Genomic DNA, 26,265 nt, shown 5'->3' on the forward strand with positions numbered 1-26,265 from the left:
AGAGAGAGGGACAGACAGGAACAGAGAGATGAGAAGCATCAATTATTAGTTTTTCGTTGCGCTTTGTGACTCCTTAGTTGTTCATTGATTGCTTTCTCATATGTGCCTTGACCGTGGGCCTTCAGCAGACCAAGTAACCCCTTGCTGGAGCCAGCGACCTTGGGTCCAAGCTGGTGAGCTTTTTGCTCAAACCAGATGAGCCCGCGCTCAAGCTGGTGACCTCGGGGTCTCGAACCTGGGGTCTCAAACCTGGGTCCTCGGCATCCCAGTCTGACATTCTATCCACTGCGCCACTGCCTGGTCAGGCTAAGATTACTTTTTTTAAAAGCCTTTTTTGGATACTTACAGTATAATGAGAAAGACCAGTGTACATTATTTTTGCAGTGTGACAAATAATATAAAACAAATTCAGGCCAGATATATTGTTTCTTTGGTAATACTTCTTGTATCTTCAAAATTTTTTTAATGTGGGTGCAATACCAATATTATGTTTGTACATAGATTTATTATGTATTATAACATTATATCTTGAAAGCAATACTTTGTTAATATCAACTCTCCAATGTTTAGATGTCCCCATTTATCTCATAAATTTTCTTGAATAGTTGATCCAAGTCAGGATCCACAGAGGTCCGCAAAATGGGTTCGATTGAGAGAGAGAGAGAGAGAGAGAGATATTATTTTTTTTTGTATTTTTCTGAAGTTGGAAATGGGGAGGCAGTCAGACAGACTCCCGCATGCGCCCGACCGGGACCCCCCCCCACCCCGCATGCCCACCAGGGGATGATGCTCTGTCCATCTGGGGCATTGCTCTGTTGCAACCAGAGCCATTCTAGCGCCTTAGGCAGAGGCCGTGGAGCCACCCTCAGCGCCCTGGTCAACTTTGCTCCAATGGAGCCTTGGCTGCGGGAGGGGAAGAGAGAGACAGAGAGGAAGGAGAGGGGGAGGGGTGGAGAAGCAGATGGGCGCTTCTCCTGTGTGCCCTGGCCGGGAATCAAACCCGGGACTCCTGCACGCCAGGCCAACGCTCTACCACTGAGCCAGCTGGTTAGGGCCAGTTGATATTTCTTGACGATCCTCTCCTCTAATCTTTAAGTCCTTTTTTTCTTTTTTTTTGTATTTTTCTATAGTTGGAAACTTGGAGGCAGTCAGACAGACTCCTGCATGCGCCCGACCACCGGGATCCACCCGGCATGCCCACCAGGGGGCGATGCTCCGCCCATCCAGGGCTTCGCTGTGTTGCAACCCGAGCCATTCTAGTGCCCGAGGCAGAGGCCACAGAGCTATCCTCAGCACCTGGGCCAACTTTGCTCCAATGGAGCCTTGGCTGTGGGAGGGGAAAAAAGAGACAGAGAAGAAGGAGGGGGGGGGTGGAGAAGCAGATGGGCGCTTCTCCTGTGTGCCCTGGCTGGGAATCGAACCCAGGACTCCTGCATGCCAGGCCAACGCTCTACCACTGAGCCAACCGGCCAGGGCTTTAAGTCCTTTTTTTCTTCTTTTTCCTCCTTACCTTTTTTTAAATTAATTTTAGTGAGAGATGAAGGGAGAGGAAGAGACAGGAATATCTGTGTCTGTATATGACAGATACTGTGACTGGGGATCGATTTTGGCAACCTCTGCACTTCAGGATGAGGCTCTAACCAGCTGTGCCATCCAGCTGGGGCATCTCTTTGCCATTTGTTTATTGAGAAAACTCAATTATTTTGTCTTATAGAATTTTTTATATTCTGTATTTTGCAGATTGCAGCTCCCCTGGTATCATTTAATAGGTTCTCCTGTCCCTGTTATTTCCTGAAACTGATGGTTAATTCTCGATACTTGAATTCAGACTCAGTTTGGGAAGGCAGGGTGTGGAAAGATCACAAACTCTTAGCTAGTGGGACAGTATTGCAGCATATCAGAAGTTATATGATGTCTGATTGCCGCTCTGTTTTCTACTTCAAAATATTAATGCTTCTTGCTTGCTTTATACTTCACTTTATACTTTGGAACAGTGGTATTTAATAGAACTTCCTGTAATTATAGAAATGTGCTTCATTTCCTCTGTTCATTTGGTAGCCACTGACCACGTATGGCTATTGAGTACTGAGGAACTGAATTTTAATTTAAATAGTCACCTTTCTAGTGGCTACTGTATTGGAAAGTACAGCTATGGGACATTCAAAGCAGTATTAAATAACAAAGCTAGTAGTAGATGTGTTTGTTCATGATTTTAGCCAAATTCCTATACTGTTTCATCAGTAAATATATCAGCTTTTGTTTATATATAATACATTTGTCATAATTATGTAACCTTAATTTTTCTTGATTGGACAGCGATCTAGGGCAGCCCTGCAGAGGTACCTGTTCTACTGTAATCGTTATATGAACCACATGCAGAGTCTGCGGTTTGAGCACAAGCTGTATGCTCAGGTAAAGCAGAAGATGGAGGAGATGCAGCAGCACAACATGTCCTGGATTGAGGTGCAGTTCCTGAAGAAAGCAGTTGATGTCCTCTGCCAGTGTCGTGCCACACTCATGTACACTTATGTCTTCGCTTTCTACCTCAAAAAGAATAACCAGTCCATTATCTTTGAGGTAGGAATAGTTGCTGAGCGGGAAAAAGTTGCACCTTGTGTCAAAGGACTGCTTGGTCTTTTATAGATAAGATATTGTATATATGCCTGACCTGTGCTGGTGCAGTGGATAAAGCGTTGACTTGGAACGTTGAGGTCACCAGTTTGAAAACCTGGGCTTGCCTGGTCAAGACATATATGGGAGTTGATGCTTCCTGCTCCTTTCTTCCTTCTCTCTCTCTAAAATGAATAAAGGCTTTTTTGTGTGTGTGTGAGAGAGGGACAGATAGGAACAGACTGACAAGAGGGGAAAGAGATCAGAAGCATCAGTTCTTTGTTTCGGCACCTTACTTGTTCATTGATTGCTTTCCCTTATGTGCCTTGCGGGGGGGGGGGGGCTACAGCAGACTGAGTGACTCCTTGCTCAAGCCAGCAACCTTGGGTTCAAGCTGGTGAGCTGTGCTCAAAACAGATGAGCCCGCACTCAAGCCGATGACCTTGGGGTTTTGAACCTGGGTCCTCCGCATCCCAGTCTCTATCCACTGTGGCACTGCCTGGTCAGGCTTCATGCATCAATTTTAAATAAACAAGTCTACTTAAAAAACCGTTGCAACGAAAAACTGATGATTGATGCTTCTCATCTCTCTCCGTTCCTGTCTGTCTGTTCCTATCTATCCCTCTCTCTGACTCTCTTTCTCTGTAAAAAAAATAAAATAAAATTGATGCATGAACCTGACCTGTGGTGGTGCAGTGGATAAAAGCCTCGACCAGGAACACTGAGGTCACCAGTTTGAAATGGTGGGCTTGCCAATTCAAGGCACATTTGAGAAGCAACTACTATGAATTGATGCTTCCTGCTGTCCCCCCCCCCCCCTTCTTTCTCTCTTCTCTCTAAATCTAAAAATAAATTGACGTATGAGACATTGGTGTCAACAGACGACTAAAGAGGAATGCTGACCAGATGGAGTTTAGATGGGTAAATATATGGAACTGGCCATTGTAGTCAAAGATAAGACAGGTGCAGCCCGATATAAGAATGGGTTTTTAGTTTCCCCTCAAGTTTCCCTTTTAGTTTTAGAAAATAGTTTCTTAGAACTGGAAGATTCCTAAAGACTTAATCTTCTAAGTCCTTTCAAAGTGTCTTTGATATTCTTTCAAAGGTAATAGGTAAATCTTTAGTTCTTTTAACATTTAACAACTTGTCCTTGAAAAGAGAACAAGTTGTTGGAGGCAGAAGCAATAAAGAGCTTTACAGGTACAGTTAAAACAACCTGTGAAAATTGTGGACTCGGCTGAGAGCATTCTGTAGGCAAGCAAGATGGTTTATCTTTCAGCTTTCTTTTGAATCCAAAATATACTATATATTCTCTCTCTTCTTGCAGAATAACCAAGCAGATCTAGAGAATGCCACAGAGGTGCTTTCGGGCTACCTCGAACGAGATATTTCCCAAGATTCTCTACAGGACATAAAGCAGAAAGTACAAGATAAGTACAGGTAAGAGGTTATTTAAAATAGTTTTTATCGCTGACCTGTGGTGGCGCAGTGGATAAAGCGTCGACCTGGAAATGCTGAGGTTGCCGGTTCAAAACCCTGGGCTTGCCTGGTCAAGGCACATATGGGAGTTGATGCTTCCAGCTCTTCCCCCCCCTTCTCTCTCTCTCTCTCCCTCTCCTCTCTAAAATGAATAAATAAAAAAAAAATAGTTTTTATCAAAAGATCTGCCATTAGTAGCCTGGTGTGTCTTAGTAGTAAGGTTAGGTGACCCTGACACTTGGGTTTGGTGTATCCAGTGACTGTGCCACTGCTCTGTTCCTCATAGATTGCTTCTATCCTTTCGGTAGCACAGTGCAGATAGCAGTGCTAGTTAAACATAGCAGGGAATTCAGCCTTGTGTCCTGCCAGTTGATTCTGATGCTCCTTTCAATTTTATTTACTATTTGCTGCTCAAAATAGTAAATTTTTTTTTTTGAGACTCAGGGAAGAGTCTCAAAAGGCAAGTGGCCACTAGGATGAGGGGTGAGATTAGGACATGGGTTGGAACCTGGAAATCTTGAGGATCTATTTTTTTCCCCTTAAGGAGAGGTTCACTGTGTCCTAGGGATAGATAGTACTTCAACATATGCTACCTCTTAAGCTAAACATGCAAGATGCCTGCTCTCACAGTATGGAAGCCTGTCCTTTAAAGTTGTTTTCTGGCAAATACTAATATCTTACTCACAGTAGTAGAAACCTTGGGGAATTTGGAAGACTTGGAGATTTAGTCCTAATATTTTTTCATCGTTTAGCCAACTATAGTGACTACATTGTGTTTCTGGCGCTTCAACGGTTCACACGGCCTTATACATGTGAATAAATAACCTTTGAAATTACTTCTTCTGAAACTGTTTAGAGGTAGAATGACAGGATTGAATCAGGTGACTTCTAGGCCTTTAGAATTTCTCACATATTATTGCTGTAAAATTAATTTCCAAAACTGAGAATCATGGCTTTTTAAAATTAGAAACAGTTTATTATGTCTTTACATGTAGACCTGAAAATGTGCTGTTGAAAACAGGTGCTCAGTTCCAAGTGTTGACAAAATGTAGGGTGCCCTAAAAAATAAGTAAATCCTTTTTTTAATCGTTGGAGGCTGACATTTTCTGTCTCTCTCTGATTGCAGATACTGTGAGAGCCGGCGGAGGGTTTTGTTACAGCACGTGCACGAAGGCTATGAGAAGGACCTGTGGGAGTACATTGAGGACTGAGAGTGGGCCTGCATAAAATGAACTCTGAAACTTTACCATCTAGAGTGCTCATGCAATGACACACACACACACCACACACACACAACGGAGGCACTAAGCCCATGACACTGCTGGTCTGTAGTACCAGAATGCTGTTTTATTAATGGAAAGTTTAAGTAAATTATATTGTAATAAAAAAGGTAGATAAACCATCGTACAACAGTATTCTAGGCCGCCAACAAAAGTGTGACAGACACACTAAAAGCCCTCCAACTTTAACTTGTAATGTAGCTTCACTCTCAGAGCTGACTCCTGTTTCTTTTTCCTTTTCCTGAGTGTAGTACAGTTTAAGTTTATAACAGGTCCTTGATACTGCTTTCCATGCCCAGACTAGCCGTTTTGTTGTACTTTGGTAAAGGACCTCTTCTCCTTCCCCCTACACATACAAATGCACCCACACAGTGACTGACACTCTCTCTCATACCCCAAGGTAATGAGTGAATGACAATTAGTTCCTTGTAAAGAAAATTTGGGGGGTGGGAAGGGGGTAGACAGCAAGAAGAATTAAAAAACAAAAACTTTGTATATGACTTTTAAAACAAGAGAACAACACAGTATTTTTCAAAATTGTATATAGCGCATATGCATGGACAAAGCGAGCGTGGCACGTGTTTGCATAATGTTTAATTACAAAAAATATTTATTCTTTAAAAATCTTCAAGATTATGTCTATTTGCTGTGCATTTTCTTTCAGATTTCTTTATCTTTCTGGGGTTGAAGGTTGGGATAAAAAAAAAACTTGTTGGTTTAGCACCTCTGGAAGACATTAGAGCTCTTTGATTTCCCTTTCCTGAGATGACTTTGCCCTTTCTGGTTTTGGTGTCTGTTGCTGGCCCTGGGCCCCCATGCCTTGAATTCCCAGCCCTTGCTCAGGGCCAGGAAGATCAAGCTGTGGCACTGCTCTGGCCTGGTGAGGACTGCAACAGGCAGCTTGGCTGCCGCAGCTCCACAATGCCCCAGTCCCCAGCCCTCAACCCCATTCCCTTCGGTGGCCTCATGCATCTACTTAAGCCTTTGTGTACCCATGTTGTTCACACAGATGAGGGCTTCCTAGGTTCCCTCTCCAACAGGAGGAAACATTTCAATTTTTTTTCTTTAATTGCTGCTTTGAGCCTTTTAAGATTTTAGTTATGACTTCTCTCACCCTTTCTTTACATTAGGGTGTCAAATAGAATGTTTTTGCTTTAAATATAAGAATAAATAAATAGCCATTCACATTGTTTCAGATTGTGAATTTTAAATGGCAGATACTAAAATTGCTCGTGTGTGTTGCTGTGGGTTCAGTTTGAAGGCCAGCACCCCTAGAACATGATATTCCCATCTAGAGCATTTAAACAGGAATCACTGACTTGACTTCTGTTATCAGCAGATAGGAAAATTAATGATGCATTTTAGCTGTGGTGTCCATTTTTATCAAATTTCTATTAAGCTATGTTAAAAGTAAAGAATGGTGGTGGTTTTAGTAACTGTATACCTGTCTAGGCCATTCTGGCTGTGGTATTTTTTCAATAGGTCAGCATCCCTAAATTTGTTAGTTTTATACAGGAGTGCAGCATGAGCTAGGCAACTAGCTAGGCAACTAGATTAAGAGGTCTTAATATTAAACACCCGTTGGGGTTGGGGACCTCTGTCTTCCTTTCAGTGTCTTGCACCTAGGGAGTGTTTCCCTCTTGTGCAGCAGGTCTGCCTGCCCCCATGTTATACATCTTATTACTCCATTTGGAAGTAGGCTCACTTTCCTCTGGCCTTTTGCCTAAGTTAGGCTTTGCTGAATCAACCCACTTTTCCTTTTAGAAAAGGTTGTTACATGAGATGTACTTGCAACTGTTCTTTTCCCATTAAAAATTAGTGAATGTTTGCTGAATATATTGAGTATATTATGCTGCTTCCTTAAACCACTTGTCGCTTTAGGATCAACTCATTTTGTACCTTTGATCCCCTCTGCCTTGCCACCTTAGGTGCAGATCTGAACTCGGCATCTTCTTCCATGTCCTCTTCTCCCCCATCTTCCATTTAACTTTATTTGAAATGACTGCATCAATCTTAAAAGGCATTTCTCAAACTAAGGAGTTTTTGTTTTTAAGAAAGCTTGAGTAAGTTCCTTTCCCTGGTAACTTTGAAAAACGGCCAGAGTTGCTATCTATCTAGATATATGTGGCTCCCTTAATCAAAATGTTTTGTGTATGTGTGGTGTTTTTAAAAAACTGTTAACCAGTTACCTGCAGTATCTAGTTTTCAGTGTCATTACATGCTCCCTTTGCAACAAGGATTCAGAAACTGCGTGTGCACTTCGTAGTAGCCCCTGCCCACGGAGGAGCATTGCTTCTAGAGATATTTCCTAGTTCCAGTGTTGGCATATAGTCTGAGGGTATTGCGGTGGGTGCATTCCCTAACCTGTGTGGATCACGGTAAACTGGCCTTTTCTACTTCCAGTCTTCTAACAACCATCTCCATATCTCTAACAGTATTCCCAGAGTTCATTGCTTTCATTGTTAGTAGCTCAGTGACCCCAGCTGGGACATGGGGGAGCTGCCATACTGTGTGACAGCCTCCCCATTTTACTCACCTAAGTCGTTCAGTCAAGAGGACTCTGTTCACAGTGAGCATCAGGGTCTACCTGTCTTCTTGAAGGTAGTGGCATTGTCTTCTGAAAAATGCATGCTTCATTTGAACAATTAATTCATTGAGCAATAGGTGGACTTACACGATTCACAATAAAATTTTGATCTAAAGCTCAGGACACAAACCACAGTGGTAAAACTGAGTAGCATATAATATCATCAGACTGAATTCTGTGTAATTTGCTGCGATCCAGATTGTGTATTATGTGTGTTTAAATAAAAACATTAAAAACACACTTGTAATACATAAACACATATATAACAGATTCAATACAGACTAGATTTGAAATGGTTGAATCTGCAGTGTCAAATGGGATTCAGCCATGATTAGGAACTGTGATTCAGTACAAGAGAGAAAAGGACTTGATGTAACAAATTCTTTTAGTTGCAAATCCCAGGTCTAGAGCACTTGTAGAATGGGGGGAGGGGGGTTGGTTAGACAATCAGATCGGAGAATTGATGAAATGCTCCTAACCCTGTAATGTTGTGCATAGGCACCCTGTGCTGTGGAAATAACTGTTCTTAGATTTTCATTGTAACTGGACTGTTCAGGTTGCCCAGAGGGAAAGAACATTCCTAATTCTAATAAAATAAACTTTTATTTTGTTATTCCATTAGTTACTTATGTTTATTTTCATAGTTAAAAAAAAAAAAAGACATACTGGTGGCCTCACAGTCACCTGTATTATGTGCCTTATTCACTCTTCCTACTTAATAGAAATGTTAAGACTTGGTTCGGTTTCTTTACAGGGAACTGTGAATGAGACTATCCCCAACAATTAATTATCTTGGTTAATGAAGCCCTCCAGGCTTTCCTCTTTCTGTGTCTTGAACATTGGGTTTAGATGCTGTTTGTGTTGTAACAACAGTGATATATATTAAATGCTCAATACATCTTATGACAGTTTTTAAAAGATATTTTAAGTTATTCTCCACCTCAAAACTCTCGTTACTTCGATTTAGTTTACTCTTAGAAGCTGATATCTCCCACAGGAGTGAAGAGAGGGTTGTGTTAAGGACAGTCCCAGATTGGAGATCTTTGCCATTGGTATTTTAGCCAAGTTCAGATTCTAGGACAATTTATTTTGGTCTTTTTTGGATCTATAATTGTGAGAGTTCATTTATCACTTATATCTTTGAAGCACTTTAACTTATATTACCATATAAAGCAAGTGAGGTTGGAATTGCTCTTCAAAAGAAAGTAAGGCTCCATGAGATTAAGTAACTTGCCCGAGATTTCACAATTTCTTCTATCTGGGACTCAATCAACTGTGTACTGCTACCTCTGTGTATCTATTAATCTGGTTTCAGAATGACCTAGCCTTCAGGGCCAGGAAAGGTGGTTCTCACCTGGGGTGGTGTATTATTAAAACACATCAAAGTTGCCACTCTTAGAGGAATGCTATAAATTTACCTCTGGTCTTTGTTGCAGAGTTTGCAATTAATGTGGCTCTGTTTTGCTTAATCAGAAGAAACCAGGCATGCGTAGCATAGATAAATAGCCCTTCCTGTCTTGCTGATTGGGACAGTTCTCATGAGAAGACTCTCATATATAATAGTTGAGAGTAAATGGTTCACCATCATTTGATTTGATAAACGGGCCAAGTAATTTGCATTTGTTGGCCTAGGGCCGCATTTGTTCAAATGAAGTACCAATGTAAAGAATTTTGAATAGGCATTTGGGGAAGTCCTGGTGTCTTCAGAAACAAGAAAAAGTGTGGGCCCTTCAGATTTTTTTCAGGTTTCTTTGGGGATGAAGGTATGTTTTTGGTTTATTTTAGGAATTTGCTTCTCCACTTAATTACCCAAGATGAAATAGCAAACTTGGACGTACTCAACTGGGAATAATCAAATTGTGCCTGTGGTAGGAGTAAACAGTAAGATGACTGAGTTTTGCCTTTTTTTTTTCTTTCTGAAGTTGGAAACAGGAAGGCAGTCATACAGACTCCCTCATGTGCCGACCGGGATCCACCCGGCATGCCCACCAGGGGGTGATGCTCTGCCCATCCGGGGTGTTGCTCTGTTGCAACCAGAGCCATTCTAGCACCTGAGGCAGAGGCCATGGAGCCATCCTCAGTGCCCCGGCCAACTTTGCTCCAATGGAGCCTTGGCTGCGGAAGGGGAAGAGAGAGACAGAGAAGAAGAAGAGGGGGAGGGGTGGAGAAGCAGATGGGCGCTTCTCCTGTGTGCCCTGGCCGGGAATCAAACCTAGGACTCCTGCATTCCAGGCTGATGCTCTACCACTGAGCCAACTGGCCAGGGCCTAAAAGAAAATTTTTAAAGACTTTATTCATAGTAGGAGAGAGAGAGAGAGATAAGGGGGAGAGTAGCAGGAAGCATCAACTTCCATATGACTAGGCAAGCCCAGGGTTTCGAACTGACGACTTCAGCATACCAGGTCAGTGCTTTTTATGCACTGCGCCACCACAGGCCAGGCCTTTGCAGAATTTAATCCAGTATTCAAGGCAACTATTGATCTTTCTGTAGTCAGCAGCATTTTAGCCTGACCTGTGGTGGCGCAGTGGATAAAGCGTTGACCTGAAAATGCTGAGGTCATTGGTTCGAAACCCTGGGCTTGCCTGGTCAATGCACATATGGGAGTTGATGCTTCTAGCTCCTCCCCCTTCTCTCTCTGTCTCTCCTCTCTCTCCCTCTCTCTCTCCTCTCTAAAAATAAATAAATAAAAAAATTAAAAATATTTAAAAAAACCAGGCATTTTAGGTCCATTTTAAGGGCCAATTAATATACAGATCAATCACATTGATATGTAGCAACTTTAACAATGCCAAAAGCACAGCTTTGTTTACTACTACAAGAATTCAGGAGTCTCAAACTCAGATGTCTGCAAGAGTCAGGTAAATATTTTAATAGAATACCCTTGGCCAAGTGGGCTGTGAGAAGAGCCTGTTAAAAATAAACTTTTTGTGAATTCTATTTTGAAATGTTGGATGCCTGACCTGTGGTGGCGCAGTGGATAAAGCGTCGACCTGGAATGCTGAGGTCGCCAGTTTGAAACCCTGGGCTTGCCTGGTCAAGGCACATATGGGAGTTGATGCTTCCAGCTCCTCCCCCCTTCTCTCTCTCTCTCTCCTCTCTAAAATGAATAAATAAAAAATAAAAAAAAAATAAAAAAGAAATGTTGGCAATTGATTTACAATAGTCTTAAATGTGGGTTGAAGAAAAACTGCAGTTAGGCCATACCATTTTTCAACTTGTGTTAGTATTGACTCACAACTTTATGCTGCCGTCCATCTGACACACAGTGGAGTCACTGAGAAGCTTCCAGAGACCAAAACCAAAACTAATGCCTGAGTCTTGCCCCATAGAGATAATGACTTAAATTGCTTTTGGATGTGTATTGGGAATTAATTTTTTAAAGCCCTATCCCCACCCCCATCCCTGGTGATTTTACAGTATTTTTTGAGACTTGCAGACAACAGTTGAGGCCATTGGTCAAGGCAGTAATCTAGTTTCAAAAGGTGTAGGTGCACACTCTAGGACACGTGGGGCAATGAGACTGGCAAATTCACAAGCTCAGGAAAGGGCCCATTCTATAGGACCTATGGTGTCTCTCTCCTAGGGGTTGAGTGTGAAATGCCCACCTTGTCATTTTTCTGGTATGTGGTCCACCTTGGAGAGAAATGCACAAAAAAAGAACAAGCAGAGTAGAATGCTCACATCAAGTGTCAGTATATTTTCTGTTGGAGGGAGAGAAACCTGTCTGGGAAAGTAGAGGAGTACAGTCTGAGCCAAGGAAGTTGAATGGTGATGAGCAAAGCTGTCAAGTATTTGTGTCCATTCAGTGCACAACCTCACTTAATCCCTCAGAGTTAAATTCAGAGCACTTAAGAGTCACAAGCTTCTCACTGTTACTTTTATTCTTTAGATGGTCTTGTGTGTTAAGACCCTGGATTTTCCTGGGTTCAGCCCCAGTGTGGTATAGCCAGAAAGGTCATCAGTTTTTCTCAGCCATAGTTTGCCCTTCCATAAAAAGGGCATAGAAATAGGAGCTGTGATGTGTTGAGTGCTCCTTGTTAGATGTCTTACTAATAGTATTTGTGTCTTCTAAGAGCCCTAAAACAAAGTAGGCACTGCTCTCCTGTTCTATAAATTAGCAGGCTCGTGGGCTATTAACTCACTGAAAAGTTACAGAGGATGCAAGTCAGGGTCATGCTTGCCTGATTCCCTGTGTTCGTGCGCTCATGCTATATTGTCTGTTTGAGAGGAACATTGGGAGGATCAAAGAAGATGGGAAAACATAGCCTAGTTATAAATAATAAGCATACTGGTACTAATGGGCAAAAAATAAGGATACAGAGCTATCTCATGGACTCCCAAAGGCAGGATGAGATTGGATGCAGGGAGTAGAAAGCCATATCATTCTAACAGCTTTCTCCTGTATCTTTACCATAATTCCAAGTATTGCATGTTAACAGTTCCTATACCTGTAGACAGAACCAAACAGCCATGGGACCAGCTTATTGGCAGAAATGTGGCTCTTGGGGCCTTAGTCCTGTGGGTTGGGAGGCAGATCTTGGAGATCATGGTTTCTGGGCTAGTCCTCACAAAAGTTGCTTTTGACAAAACCAAATGGTCTGAGATGAAATGTAAGGAATGCTATGTAATAGATAATTAAGCACAAACTTAGTTTTACTAAATGCACCCTGTCCGTCTTTTTAAAACTCACAATCCTATGAGGTAGTTACCATCTTCATTTCAAAAATAGGAATATAGAAGGTCAAAGATGGTGAGTAAACTCCCTGAGGTCATCCTTTTGTAAGTGGTGGAATGAAGATTCAGATTCTGTCAACACCCATGGTGTCAGGCACTGCTCTAGACACTGGAGGTACAGCAGTGAGAAAAGGGTCTGTTGGTTTTCCTGAAGCTCTTAACATCAGCTCTGTGTGGAGAGTGATGGATTCCCCAAGGTTACTGAGCCAGTTAACGGCAGAGCTGGAGGCATGTTTGATAATGCTGTATTTTCATGATGCTGTAGCTGCTGATTTTCAAACAGCCTTTCCAACAGCACCTGCTAACATAGACTGGTTATGGGGAGTTGCAGCCTTAGATTGCCTTGGAGACTCAATAACCAATTTTTATTTGTGGCTGGTGTCTGTTCAAAACATGTCTCTTGTTAACCTGAGATACTGTACTAAGGACCCAACCTATGCCTTTTCCCCCTCACATGGAGAGCCACTCTAGCATTTTAATGAGAGTTAAGAAGCAAGTCCACAGAATTCCAAACCCTTTTCAGAGGGCCAATCCTACATACTTTGAGCTAATGACTTGGCTACCTATTATGCACAAAGTAACAGTTCCTGACATGGTGTCTTATTTGGCACCTGCATGTTTCTTGTCACTGACTATGCCTATGTAAAAGTTTGGTGTTGACCTTACCAGCTACCTGCCTTTTGCCATGTAGTAGTCAGGATGGGAATTTGGAAGGTGATCACAGAAATATAAAACCAGTTCTCGGTAGTAGACAGTTCTCCAGAAGATTCTGAGAACTTGCTTGTATAGATTTTACATCTCTTGATGGCTAACATTGGTTTCTGTATGCATAACAACAGCAGTGTCCTAGGAGCCCTTCAGTGCACATTCAAGGACTGTTTTGGGTTTTTTTTTAGAATTTATTTATTGATTTTTTTTTTATTAGAGAGAGAGAGAGAGAGAGAACAGGGGGAGGAGCTGGAAGTTTCAACTCCCATATGTGCCTTGACCAGGCAAGCCCAGGGTTTTGAACTGGCGGCCTCAGCATTTTCAGGTCGACGCTTTATCCACTGCGCCACCACAGGTCAGGCAAGGACTGTTTTTTAGAATTGAGGATCTGGGGCTTGTGCAGGGAGGATCTGGCTTTCTGGAATCAGTTGGTCACACTTGTGATTCCTGGGGAGTGAACAAAAAGTACTTTGTCCCAAGTTTTCTGACCCTATCCAAAACTACCAGTATTTACTGAATTTCCCAGCTTCCTCTTTCAGAGAGACTGCGTATGTGTACTCACCTCTGCAGTTCCCATCATTTTCTCAGAGGGAGTACACCATAAAATGATAACACTAATAATTCTTACACTAATGGAGCACCTCCTGTCGGCCCGCTTACACACTTGACATTCTGATGGAGTGCTGTAATGTTAAGTCCTGGCACCCGCTCTCAAGTCTTGTATAACCTAATTGCTGGTCTTCCTGCTCTGAACAAAGCTGTTTACTTGTTAATTAATTCCTACCATATGATCCTGACTTGTTTATTTCTATGCACCTAAGGCAAACACTAAAGTGTTACCTAACAAAGGAGGAGGTATGACCTGAGTGATCACCTGCTTTGGAAAAGGCTTCTGTTCTGCTTTGAATAGGAAATTATTTGTGTATCCAAAAATCTCGTGGGTGATTTGGAGCAAATATCAGAATGGGTTAAAGGAAGAGCCATAGTATTCTCTATGCCTTCAAAGAATTAATTTTTACTCTATTATTTTGCCTACCTTGCAATAGAAAGGTTAAGTATTGTTCAATCTATTCGTGTCAAATCCAACGTTAAAACAGGTCAGTGGGCAAAAGGTGTTGTTCACTAACCAATGGAAATAAAATTGCTTCTCAGATTTCTAAGTGCTGTTTCAATGGGACACTGGATTATGCACTTTTTAAGATAAATTTCATAACTGAGGTCCTAGCCTTGAACAATTAGAGCCCCAAGATCACACTGAGATCAGATTAGAAAAGGGTCGGGGAAAGATACTTCTGAAATAGAAATCCTCCAGTCATCTTTATTTAAGTTGATATATAGAAATGAATACATATATTGTGAAATGCACACATCATAAATGTTCAGTTGGATATTTGATCATTGTATACACCTTGTCACCACCCCAGAGAAAATATAGAACATTACCATTAATCCAGAAAGTTCCCTCAGTAGATCATCAACATTTACTTTTTCAGTGCCTTTTATGTTAGTCATTGTTGCTCCACTTATTTATGCACTCACTGGGTGATTTCTTATATGTGCCCTGACTAGGGATGAAACCCACAACCTGTGCTCTAACCAACTGAGCTACCCGGCCAGGGCTATATCAATCATTTCTGTGGGTATGAAATAACTGATTTGAATTTACATCACATTGCTCTGATGATCGATGATGTTGAGCACTTCCGCTTGCTTACTTTTTACATTTGTATATCTTCCTTTTAAGTTTTCCCATATTAAATTTGGATTGTCTTTTTTTTTATTGTGGTTATTCTGTGAATTCTGGATATAAGTCCTTTGACAAATATATATGTGGTTATTTTTTTAGACTATATTTACTTTTTAATTGAGATCTTTTGACAAGCAGTAATTTTTATTTTGGCAAACTCTACCTTAACAATTTTTTTTTTAATGGTTTTATGACCCCAAAGTCACAAAGAACATATTTCCTTCTAGAAATTTTGTGGTTTGAGATTTTTATGGTTGCCTGACCTGTGGTGGCGCAGTGGATAAAGCATCAACCTGGAAATGCTGAGGTTGCCAGTTCGAAACCCTGGGCTTGCCTGGTCAAGGCACATATGGGAGTTGATGCTTCCAGCTCCTCCCTCCTGTGTCTGTCTGTCTGTCTCTCTCTCTCTCTCCTCTCTAAAATGAATAAATAAAATAAAAATAAAAAGATTTTATGGCTAAGATGGATCATAGATGGTCTGTGATTTATCTCAGTGCTTTTAGGGTTCACATCTATGGTTTGGAGTTTTACATTTAGATATATGATCCATCTCAAATTAATTTTTGTGTACACAATAAGGTTTATTTGACTATGAATATACAGTTGTTCCAGCAACATTTGTTTAAAAAAAGTTTCCTTCACCCATTAAGTTGATTAGCATCTTGGTTGAAAATCAGTTGACCATATGTGTTTATAGTTATTTCTAGACTGTACTCTGTTACCCTGCTCAGCTAGAACTGAGCAGTTAGGGTTTCTTCTATCATGAAGGACTACTTGTGCACGTCTGAAGATTGGTTCATTTAGGTTTCTTTATGTCCTCAGCTTTTTTTTAAGTTTATTTATTGATTTTAGAGATAGAGGAAGGGGGAGAGAGACGGGAACATGGATCTGTTTCTATATGTGCCCTGACTGGGGATCAAACTGGCAACATCTGTTTTAAAATGATGCACTAGCCAGCTGAGCTGTCTTACCAGGGCTATTCACAACTTTCTAATGAGTCAAAAATGTTTTTATTTATTTATTTATTTATTTAATTTTTTTTTGTATTTTTCTGAAGTTGGAAACGAGGAGGCAGTCAGACTCCTGCATGCGCCCGACTGGGATCCACCCGGCATGCCCACCAGGGGGCGATGCTTTACCCATCTGGGGCGTCACTCTGTTGCAACCAGAGCCATTCTAGCGCCTGAGGCAGAGGCCACAGAGCCATCCTCAGCACCCGGGCCAACTTTGCTCCAATGGAGCCTTGGCTGCAGGAGGGGAAGAGAGAGAGAGAGGAAGGAGAAGGGGAGGGGTGGAGAAGCAGTTGGGCGCTTCTCCTGTGTGCCCTGGCCGGGAATCGAACCTGGGACTCCTGCATGCCAGGCCAACGCTCTACCACTGAGCCAACCGGCCAGGGCCAATGTTTTTTATTTTGCCTGACCAGGCGGTGGCGCAGTAGATAGAGCATCAGACTGGGAAGAAGAGGACCCACGTTTAAAACCCCACTGGCTCATCCGGCTTGAGCATGGGCTCACCAGCTTGAGTGTGGGATCATAGACATGACCCTGTGGTTTTTGGCTTGAGGCTAAAGGTCACTGGCTTGAGCAAGGGGTCACTCACTCTGCTGTAGCCCCCAGTCACGGAATGTATGAGAAAGCAATCAATGAACAACTGAGGTGCCACAACAAAGAATCCCACATGCACCCTACTGGGATCCAACTGGCAAACCCACTAGGGGGCAATGCTTTGCCCATCTGGGGCATTGCTCCGTTGCAACTGGAGCCATTCTGGCACCTGAGGCAGAGGCCATGGAACCATCCTCAGTGCCCAGGCCAACTTTGCTCCAATGGAGACTTGGCTGTGGGAGGGAAAGAGAGAGAGAAAGTAGAGGAGGAAGGGGGGAGAAGCAGATGGGTGCTTCTCCTGTGTACCCTGACCGGGAGTTGAACCCGGGACTTCCACACGCCAGGTCGACACTCTACCACAGCCAACCAGCCAGGGCCCATGAAAAGTCTTTTTTAAAGGCCACAAAAGATGTCTTAGTATGGATGTACTTAGGTTTATTTAAACAGTCCCTGGTGATGGACATTTGGGTTGTTTGCAGTGTTTCTTCTCAGAAAGCAGTAGATATACCTTTACCCACATTCTCTGTTGACTATATCTCTAGTATCAAGAATGGACATGCCTAACTAGTGGTGGCGCAGTAGATAAAGCGTCAACCTGGAATGCTGAGGTCGCCAGTTGGAAACCCTGGACTTGCCCAGTCAAGGCACATATGAGAAGCAACTAATATGAACTGATGCTTCCTGCTTTCTCACCCCTCTTTCTTTTTCTCTCTCCTCTCTCTAAAAAATCAATAAAGAAAAAAAGGCCCCTAGAGCTTCATATTATTTTTAAAATGTTTCCCAAGGTGTCAGCGAGGCTCTCAGGAGTTGATGGGTGCTGGTTTCGGATGGACAGGGAGAGGTGCTGGATACTGCAAAGAGGCATAATAAAGTGCTAGAGTTACCTGGCAGGTTAATCAGAACAGAACTGGCTGTAGTAGACCCTAATGAGAGTAGGAGATACATATTAAAATACTTTAAATGTAGAAACTCAAGTGTAACTTCTTTATGTGTATATTTAGGGCATAAAAAGTTACTAATGCCTAATTCCTCCCCTGCCTTCCCAGCTCCTACCATGGTGGGGGCAAGGGGGAGGAATAAATGCTGTTTTCTTTGGAATGCCTTACCCAGCTGTGTAACTTGATCCAGTGTGAACAATCCAGAGAAGCAGCAAGTTTACTTCCCGGGAGGTTTCTAAGGGAAATGAAAACTGTGTCACACAGGAAACACTGTCTATGTGATTTTAGGGTTTTCCTGTGATGATGTCATGTGTTCTTTTGAGGAAATTTTTCTAATTACCTAAACAATTAAAGCACATTGTTTGGTTATTGCGATTTGAGAAGTCAACATGCTTTCTTACAAAAAAACGCCCTTGTACAGAGAGTGCTCTAAAATCTTTCTCTTAAAATCTGGGGTCAAAGGAGAGATTTAAAAACCTATGATAACAGCCTGACCTGTGGTGGCGCAGTGGATAAAGTGTCGACCTGGAAATGCTGAGGTCGCCGGTTCGAAACCCTGGGCTTGCCTGGTCAAGGCACATATGGGAGTTGATGCTTCCAGCTCCTCCCTCCTTCTCTCTCTGTCTCTCCTCTCTCTCTCTCTGTCTCTCCCTCTCCTCTAAAATGAATAAAAAAATTGAAAAAACAAAACAAAAAAGAACTAAGCCTTTAAAAACAAACAAACAAAAAAACCTATGATAACAATAGCTTCTATTCAGTAACACAGGCATACACAGTGTCAACCACTCTTCACAGGACTTCTTTCAGGGAGATTTAACATAGAGGGAAGCGTGCCCATATTTTCTACCAACACCTTCTTCCCTAAGGGAAGAAGGCTCCCATCTCAGTAACTTATTGGACTATTCATCCAATTGTTTTTAAAGCTAGAAATCTAGTCATCTTTTTGTGACAACTGTCTCCCTTTCCCCTGTTCCCCAATATCCAGTTTTCACCATAGGAGGTGTGTTTCATCTCCTAAATGTCTTGAAAATTCCATTCACTTCTTTTCCCATCATTCTAGGCCATGTGAACTCCTTCCTCTCAGCAGTATCCTTTAGTCTTCTTCATGATCAATTCTTGTGCCCTTCTCAGTTCATTCTCTACTTTATTATCTAAACCAGACTCTTGAAATGTTCATTCTCTGACCACGTTCTTCCTTGCTCAAAACTCTCCAGCCCCTTCTCAGTGTCTTTAGAATAAAGTTGCTCACCTGGCCTCTATGGATCTGCACCATTAGTCTCCCCTAGCTCTCCACCATTCACAACCAATATTTCTCCATACCTCTTTCCAGCTACACCTGTCTCTCTGTGCTGCAAACTGGCCACACTTTTCCCATTTTGGGGAAGGATCCTTGCCTTAGAATTCTCCACGAGCCTGCTCACTTTCTCATCCCTATTCCCCAAGCTAATGCTTTCTCCTTTAGGTATTTATTATTTTGAGCATCTCTTATCCAGGGAAGTCTTCTTGACCAAACAAGTCCAGATTGACTCTCCCTGTTATTTGCTCTTAGTACTCTGTATTTCTCCTTATTAGCATTTACTGCAATTCTAACTATATAGTTGTTTTTATTTTTTTATTATTGGAATAGGTAACGCACCTATAGAGTACAAAATTCAAATTGCACACTACGTATACAAGTCTCTTCCCTTCCTTGTCCCTCTACTACCCAGTTCTCCTTACAACTAACTACTTTTGGCTTTGAATGTCCTTCCAGAGATTTTTTTTTAATTTATTGATTTCAGAGGAAGTGGGAGAGAGAGAAATATCGATTTTGTTGTTCCACTTATTTATGCATTCTTGGGTTGATTCTTCTCTGTGCCCTGACTGTGGATCAAACCCACACCCTGGTATAGCAGGATGATGCTCTAACCAACAGAGCTACCCAGCCAGGGCTCCAGAGATATTTTCTAAGTATACAAGCAATTATGTATATAATATTTCTATTTTTTTGCCTTCTCCTCTTTTATTAACACAGATACTACATACATTTTTCAGTATTTTGTTTTTATCTGTTAATAATATATCTTGACAATTCCATATCAATATGTAAATAGTTGTCTCTTTTTCATGAACAATATAGTATGGGCTTATGATAATTTAACCTCAATTATTGGCCATTTAGGTTGTTAGTAGGCTTTGGTTATTACAAACAATGCTGCACTGAATAACTTTGTATGTAAAGTCGTTTCCCACATTTATACCTGTAGAATAAATTCCTAGAATTGAACTAATTGGGTTAAAGGTTATGTGTGTTTTTAATTTCAGTAGTTATTGCCAATCTGCACTCGATGGAGGTTGTACCAACTTGCATTCTCAGTAGCCACAGATGAAGAATGCATGTTTCCCCACAACTATGCCAGCGAAATTTTTTGTTGTCAGTGTATGAGGTGGGAAGTATCTCTTAGAAACTTTAATTGGCATGTTTTCTTTCTTGAAAAGTTATATTTTTATATGTTCCACAACCATTTGTATTTCTTTTTTTTTTTATGGAACGCTTCACGAATTTGCGTGTCATCCTTGCGCAGAGGCCATGCTAATCTTCTCTGTATCATTCTAATTTTTTTTTAGTATATGTGCTGCTGAAGCGAGCACTATTTGTATTTCTTATTTAGTGAACTATTTATCAATTTTTCTTATATTATTATTTAATGTCTGACTCCTTCGATACTCTCCCAAGGTTGGTCCTCCAGATACAGGGATCCTGTTATGTTTAGTCCATCACAGAGTTGTTGGAATAAATGATGCTCAAACAATTACTGGCTCACGTCGTGTAGTCATCAAATCCAGAACTCATGTTTGATGCTACAGCCTGCCCATATTCATGATCATCCAGTGAAAAGACCGAGCATTTAATTCATCACACCAGAGGCAGATAGGTAATGAAAATGGCTGAAGTATGCTGGGAAGTGGAGGCTGGCAAAAAGGTAATAGATTTCTATCTAGAGTTTTCGGATCTATTTTACTGCCTTGGAGGAATGGAGGCCCATTATTATATCTTTACTTATCCTGAGGCTGGATTTCTTGCTTTCCTGTGAAACTTTTTTTTTTTTTAATTAATTTTAATTTATTGTGTTTACATAAATTCAAGTGTCCCACCAAATATAACTCCCTCATCCCCCACCCCCATGTCCTCCTTTAAGCCCCCCTTGGAAACCTGGCTTTTGTCCATGTAAGAACGTCCAAACCTGTAGAAAATGTTTATAAAAATTATTTGAGCCAAACAGAGAATAAACTGGAAGCAAGATCTCAGCAGACTAAGAAATTCTCAGAACGACAGTTTGCAGCTTCCTTTACGCATTTGGAATTAGGGAGGGAAGTAAGGAAGATGACATAAATGTGGGAGAAGGCAAGGCGGGGATTGGATTGCAGGATAGTGAAGATTATGTGCTCTCTTCTGAAAAGAGACATATCAAAGGTGTGTTAACCTAGAAGCACAGAAACTATGGACAGGGCTTGTTTAAAGAAAAGGTAAACCTTTCACTAAAGAAGTTATAGGTCTGCCTGACCTGTGGTGGCACAGTGGATCGAGTGTCAACCTGGGATGCTGAGGTACTAGGTTCAAAACCATGAAGTTGCCAGCTTGAGCATGGGTTCGCCAGCTTGAGAGCAAGGTAGCTGGCTTGTGTACAGGATCATCAACATGATCTCATGGTCGTTGGCTTAAGCAAGGGGTCACTGGCTTGGCTTGACCACCCTCGTCAAGGCACATATGAGAAGCAATCAATGAACAACTAAAAGTGCTGTGACTATGAGTTAATGTTTCTCATCTCTCTCCCTGTCAGTCTGTCTCTTAAGAAAAATAAAAAGTTATAGGCCTAAAAAAATAAAGTGGGCCTGACCTGCGGTGGCACAGTGGATAAAGCATCAACCTGGAATGCTGAGGTCGCTGGTTCAAAACCCTGGGTTTCCTGGTCAAGGCACATATGGGAGTTGATGCTTCCTGCTCCTCCCTTTCTTCTCTCTCTCTCTAAAAAAAATGAATTAATAAAAGAAATTAAAAAAAATAGATTATCCACAGAATGTAGTTTTAAAAAAAATAAAGTGGGTTTACAAACTCTGGCATAAACAGGAATGGAAGAAATAAGAAAAGTTTTTTATGTAAGATGAGAATGTTCTCTGCTCTGGGACTTGTGTTTGGGGGCTGGGGACTCCCAGAGGGAGAAATGAAAGTTATGTACCCCTTAATAATGGTGATAGTGCCTGACCAGGTGGTGGCGCAGTGGATAGAGCGTCGGACTGGGATACGGAAGGACCCAGGTTCGAGACCCCGAGGTCGCCAGCTTGAGCGCGGGCTCATCTGGCTTGAGCAAAGAGCTCACCAGCTTGGACCCATGGTCGCTGGCTCCAGCAGGGGGTTACTCGGTCTGCTGAAGGCCCACGGTCAAGGCACATGTGAGAAAGCAATCAATGAACAACTAAGAAGTCGCAACGCGCAACGAGAAACTGATGATTGATGCTTCTCATCTCTCTCCATTCCTGTCTGTCTGTCCCTGTCTATCTTTACCTCTGTAAAAAAAAATAATAATAAATAAATAATGGTCGGCCTGACCTGTGGTGGCGCAGTGGGTAAAAGCATTGACCTGGAAATGCTAAGGTCGCCGGTTCGAAACCCTGGGCTTGCCTGGTCAAGGCACACATGGGAGTTGATGCTTCCAGCTCCTCCCCCCGTCTCTCTCTCCTCTCTCTCTCTCTGTTTCTCTCTCCCTCTCTCTCTCTCCTCTCTAAAATGAACAAAAAAAAAAAAAAAAAACACGTTTAAACAAATAAATAAATAAATAAATAAATAAATAAATAATGGTGATAGTTCTAAGAAATGCATCATTAGGCGAACTTGTCCTTCTGTGAACATCATAGCATGTACTTACACAAACCTAGATAGTACAGCTTACTACACACCTGAGGTCAAGTATAGCCCAGGGATTTTCAACCTTTTTCATCTTATGGCACACATGAACTACTAAAATTCTGTGGCACACACACAAAAAAAATATTTTTGCAAACGACAAAAATTTAGGTATAATTTTGATTCATTTACACCAGATGGCTATTGTATTGGCTGTTGTCATTTTTTCTTCCTTTCATTTGACAACCTAAGGGAAAAGAGGTCAGTGCCCCTGCCTAAATAGGTATTGTATGTTTAAAAATTCTTGTGTTGGCCTGACCTGTGGTGGCACAGTGGATAAAGCATCGACCTGAATCCCTGAAGTTGCCAAGTTCAAAATCCTGGGCGTGCCTGGTTAAGGCACATATGTGAGTTGTTACTTCTTGTTCCTCATCCCTTCTCTCTCTCTCTTCTCTCTAAAATGAATAAATAAAATCTTAAAAAAAGTTATTGTGGCACACCAGTTGAAAATCGCTAATATGGCATATTGCTGCCAGGCTATTAGCCTACACAGCAGGTTACTCTACTGAATACTGTATGCAACTGTAACACAATGGTGTTTGTGCACCTAAACATATCTAAATATAGAAAAGGTGCCATGGTAAAACTCTATATAAATAAAAATGTAGATGTTCATTTGTTCAAAATCTTAAATCTTCAAAAGTTCTTCACTGATTGCTTTGAAATTTTGATACAATGTTGCATTCGAATACATGTGTTTTTATGTTTTTATATACCTACTATTATATAGATGTCACACCTGTGACAGGCAAAAACATGCTTTTTTTGAAAAACAGTGCTATATCTGTTGGACGTAAAAGCAACACACCATACTAAATATTTTATGATTCCATTTCAATGTTATGGGAGAAATATAAATCGCACATGGCTGAAGATATTTTCCTTCGAATATGCAAGGAAAATTCAAATATGAACATGGATTTCACAGCAGAAATCTACAATGAAGCATTAATAATGATTGAAGATTTGTGCTTAGAAATCGCAAAGTTCTCAATCAACTGGGACTGTCATCACCGAATTGATCTGCTGCTTCGTTCGATGTAGAATTGCATCGTGAACAAAATTACAACACGTGATCTTTTGTCATATGTGCAATCAAATATTCCTAAGCTAACGCTTGAGCAAAAAGGCATTTACGATCAAATAATGCAAACTGTCAATAACAGGGTTGGAGAAATCTTCTTAGATGCGCCAGGAGGAACTGGTAAACATTCCTAATTAGATTGATTCTGGCAGCAATTCGATCCCAAAATGACATAGCCTTAGCTTTTGCATTGTCTTGAATAGCTGCGACATTGCTACCAGGTAGAAGAACTGCCTATTCCGCCTTGAAATTGCCATTGAACAAGCAATTCATTGAAACTCCCACGTGCAACATTTCCAAAGCATCCAGCATGGGAAAAGTATTGCAGAAATGCAAACTTATTATTTGGGATGAATGCACAATGGTGCACAAAAAATCGCTAGAGGCTCTTGATCAATCATTGCAAGATTTGCGTGGAAACATCAGACCATTTGGGAATGCATTAATATTGCTTGCAGTAGATTTCAGGCAAACATTACCTGTAATTCTTTGATACCAGTGGATGAAATAAATGCTTGCCTGAAATACTCTACTTTGTGGCGACATGTAAAAACGTTAAAATTAACTACAAATATGCATGTCCAGCTGCAAAACGATCAGCTGAGATATTCTCACATCAATTGCTGGAAATTGGGAACAGAAAGGTGCTGGTTGATCTGACCTCAGGACGAATTTCATTGCCTCATAACTTCTGCAATTTAGTGATGTCAAAAGAAGAATTGGTTGAAAAAGTATTTCCCAATATTCAAACCAATTATAAGAATCACGATTGGCTGAGTGAACGAGCTATTCTTGCTGCCAAGAACAAAGACGTCTATGAACTTAACAATATTATTCAGTCTAACATTCATAGTGAGGCAGTCACATACAAGTTCATCAACACTGTTGTGGAAGCAGGTGGTTAATTATCCGACAGAATTTTTGAATTCACTCGATCTGCCAGGGATGCCACCACACGTACTGCAGTTGAAAATCGGCGTGCCAATTATCATGTTGCAAAATATCAACCAGCCAAAGCTTTGCAACGGCACGCGGTTTGCAGTAAAAAAATTAATGAGCAACGTCATAGAAGCAACAATCTTGACAGAACCTTTCAAAGGTAAGATGTCCTCATTCCTCGCATTCCTATGATTCCAACGGATATGCCATTTCAATTTAAGAGATTGCAGTTCCCAATTCGATTGGCATTTTCAGTCACCATCAACAAAGCTCAGGGAAAATCTTTAGATTTGTGCAGTTTAGATCTGGAAACGAATTGCTTCTCACATGGACAATTATATGTTGCGTGTTCTAGACTAGGCAAACCATACAATCTCTATATCTGCAGACAATGGAACAACAAAAAATATTGTATACCCACAAGCATTGTGAAATTAAACATATTAGAAATATGCGCTTTCTCTTTTCTTTCTTTTCCATTTAACCAGACTGAGCCACAGCAACACGTGGCTGGGTACAGCTAGTACCATATGAAAGAAGGGTACAGTCTTATAGGGCACTTAGCATGAATGGAGGCTGCAGGACGGGAAGTCGCTCTGAGAGTCAGTGAGAGAGGAGTGAGCGAACATGAAGGCCTAGGATGTTATTTTCCACCACCGCAGACTTTATAAACGCTGCACTTAGGCGATACCAAATTTACGGGAGATTACATCAAGGTCAAGAGAAAAATCACGCAACAAGAATCGCACACAAGCTGTTCGAGTTGGCTGCAGGTTTCACACCATACTATTTAACAGCAAACTTTTTAAAATAAGTACACTCTAAACTTAAGTGACACTAAAAAGAATAGTAAACACACAAACCAGAAACAGTTGTTTATCATCAAGTATCATGCCCTGTACACAACTAGGTTTGTTTACACCAGCGTCATCACGAACACGTAACACCTTGCACTGTGATGACAGGACAGCTCCGAAGTCACCACGCGACAGAGATTTTTCAGTCCCGTTTAAGCTCCTCCCTCCCCACGGCCCGAGTCCAACCACATCCGTTTGTTCGGTCTTCTGGGAAACCGATGACTTCCGGCCGCGCAGCCGTGGGCGGGGCCAAGATGGCTGAGGAGAGACTCGCGACGGTGAGCGTGGGTTCTGTGCGGTGTCCTGACCGCCGTGCGGGACCGGGCGGAGCGGCCGGCGGGAGCCGCCGTTGGTTGGGACTCGTGCGGAGCCCGACTAGCGGTCGCGGGAGGGGGAGGCGCGGGCAGCCCGGCAGGTTCTTTGCAGCGCGGGGCCTGGTCCCTCTTGGCGTCCGCTGGACGGAAAGGGGCCGTTTTTGTCAGAAATGGCTCTTTGCTAGCCTGGTCTTCGCCGTCTCATTGGGTTTGGAAAGGCACCGAGCATCGCCTGTGCAGAGTCCGACGGAGCCTGTTGATCCTGGGTTAGGCATTGAATTTGACATAAATCTGGGCGCGATGGGCCCGCTTCCTCCTGCGGGACCGGCTGGGCTTTCTCTGCTGGGATTAGGTTTAGCTAAAGGCTCCGGGGATTAAACTCCGCAGTTGCCATTGCAAAGTAGCCCGGGTGAATTCGGGGTGACCCCAGGAGCCGTCATT

General features: G+C 41.9%; 2 protein-coding genes and 1 non-coding gene across 8 annotated transcripts in view; 2 read left to right on the plus strand and 1 right to left on the minus strand.

The window, feature by feature from the left end:
• The window catches only part of ARIH1 (ariadne RBR E3 ubiquitin protein ligase 1), a 132,058-nt gene extending 123,489 nt beyond the window's left edge, over positions 1–8,569 (plus strand). For both annotated transcript variants that reach the window (XM_066388540.1, XM_066388539.1), the window contains 3 exons: positions 2,317–2,577; positions 3,938–4,050; positions 5,216–8,569. In XM_066388540.1, coding sequence (XP_066244637.1) covers positions 2,317–2,577; positions 3,938–4,050; positions 5,216–5,300 — 459 coding nt within the window. In that variant the 3' untranslated portion in view covers positions 5,301–8,569. The remainder of the gene's footprint in view (positions 1–2,316; positions 2,578–3,937; positions 4,051–5,215) is intronic.
• Positions 8,570–20,207: 11,638 nt separating this feature from the next.
• On the minus strand, positions 20,208–20,319 carry LOC136377809 (U6 spliceosomal RNA). Its single transcript, XR_010746438.1, has one exon. It is a non-coding gene; the product is annotated as a U6 spliceosomal RNA (small nuclear RNA).
• A 5,359-nt stretch (positions 20,320–25,678) lies between these two features.
• The window catches only part of BBS4 (Bardet-Biedl syndrome 4), a 41,621-nt gene continuing 41,034 nt past the window's right edge, over positions 25,679–26,265 (plus strand). For 4 of the 5 annotated variants that reach the window (XM_066388541.1, XM_066388544.1, XM_066388543.1 and 1 more), the window contains exon 1: positions 25,679–25,788. In XM_066388541.1, the coding sequence (XP_066244638.1) occupies positions 25,729–25,788 (60 nt within the window). In that variant the 5' untranslated portion in view covers positions 25,679–25,728. The remainder of the gene's footprint in view (positions 25,789–26,265) is intronic. The other variant, XM_066388542.1, reaches the window with a different exon arrangement.

Source organism: Saccopteryx leptura, chromosome 6, assembly GCF_036850995.1.
Source record: "Saccopteryx leptura isolate mSacLep1 chromosome 6, mSacLep1_pri_phased_curated, whole genome shotgun sequence".
Lineage (NCBI taxonomy): Eukaryota > Metazoa > Chordata > Mammalia > Chiroptera > Emballonuridae > Saccopteryx > Saccopteryx leptura.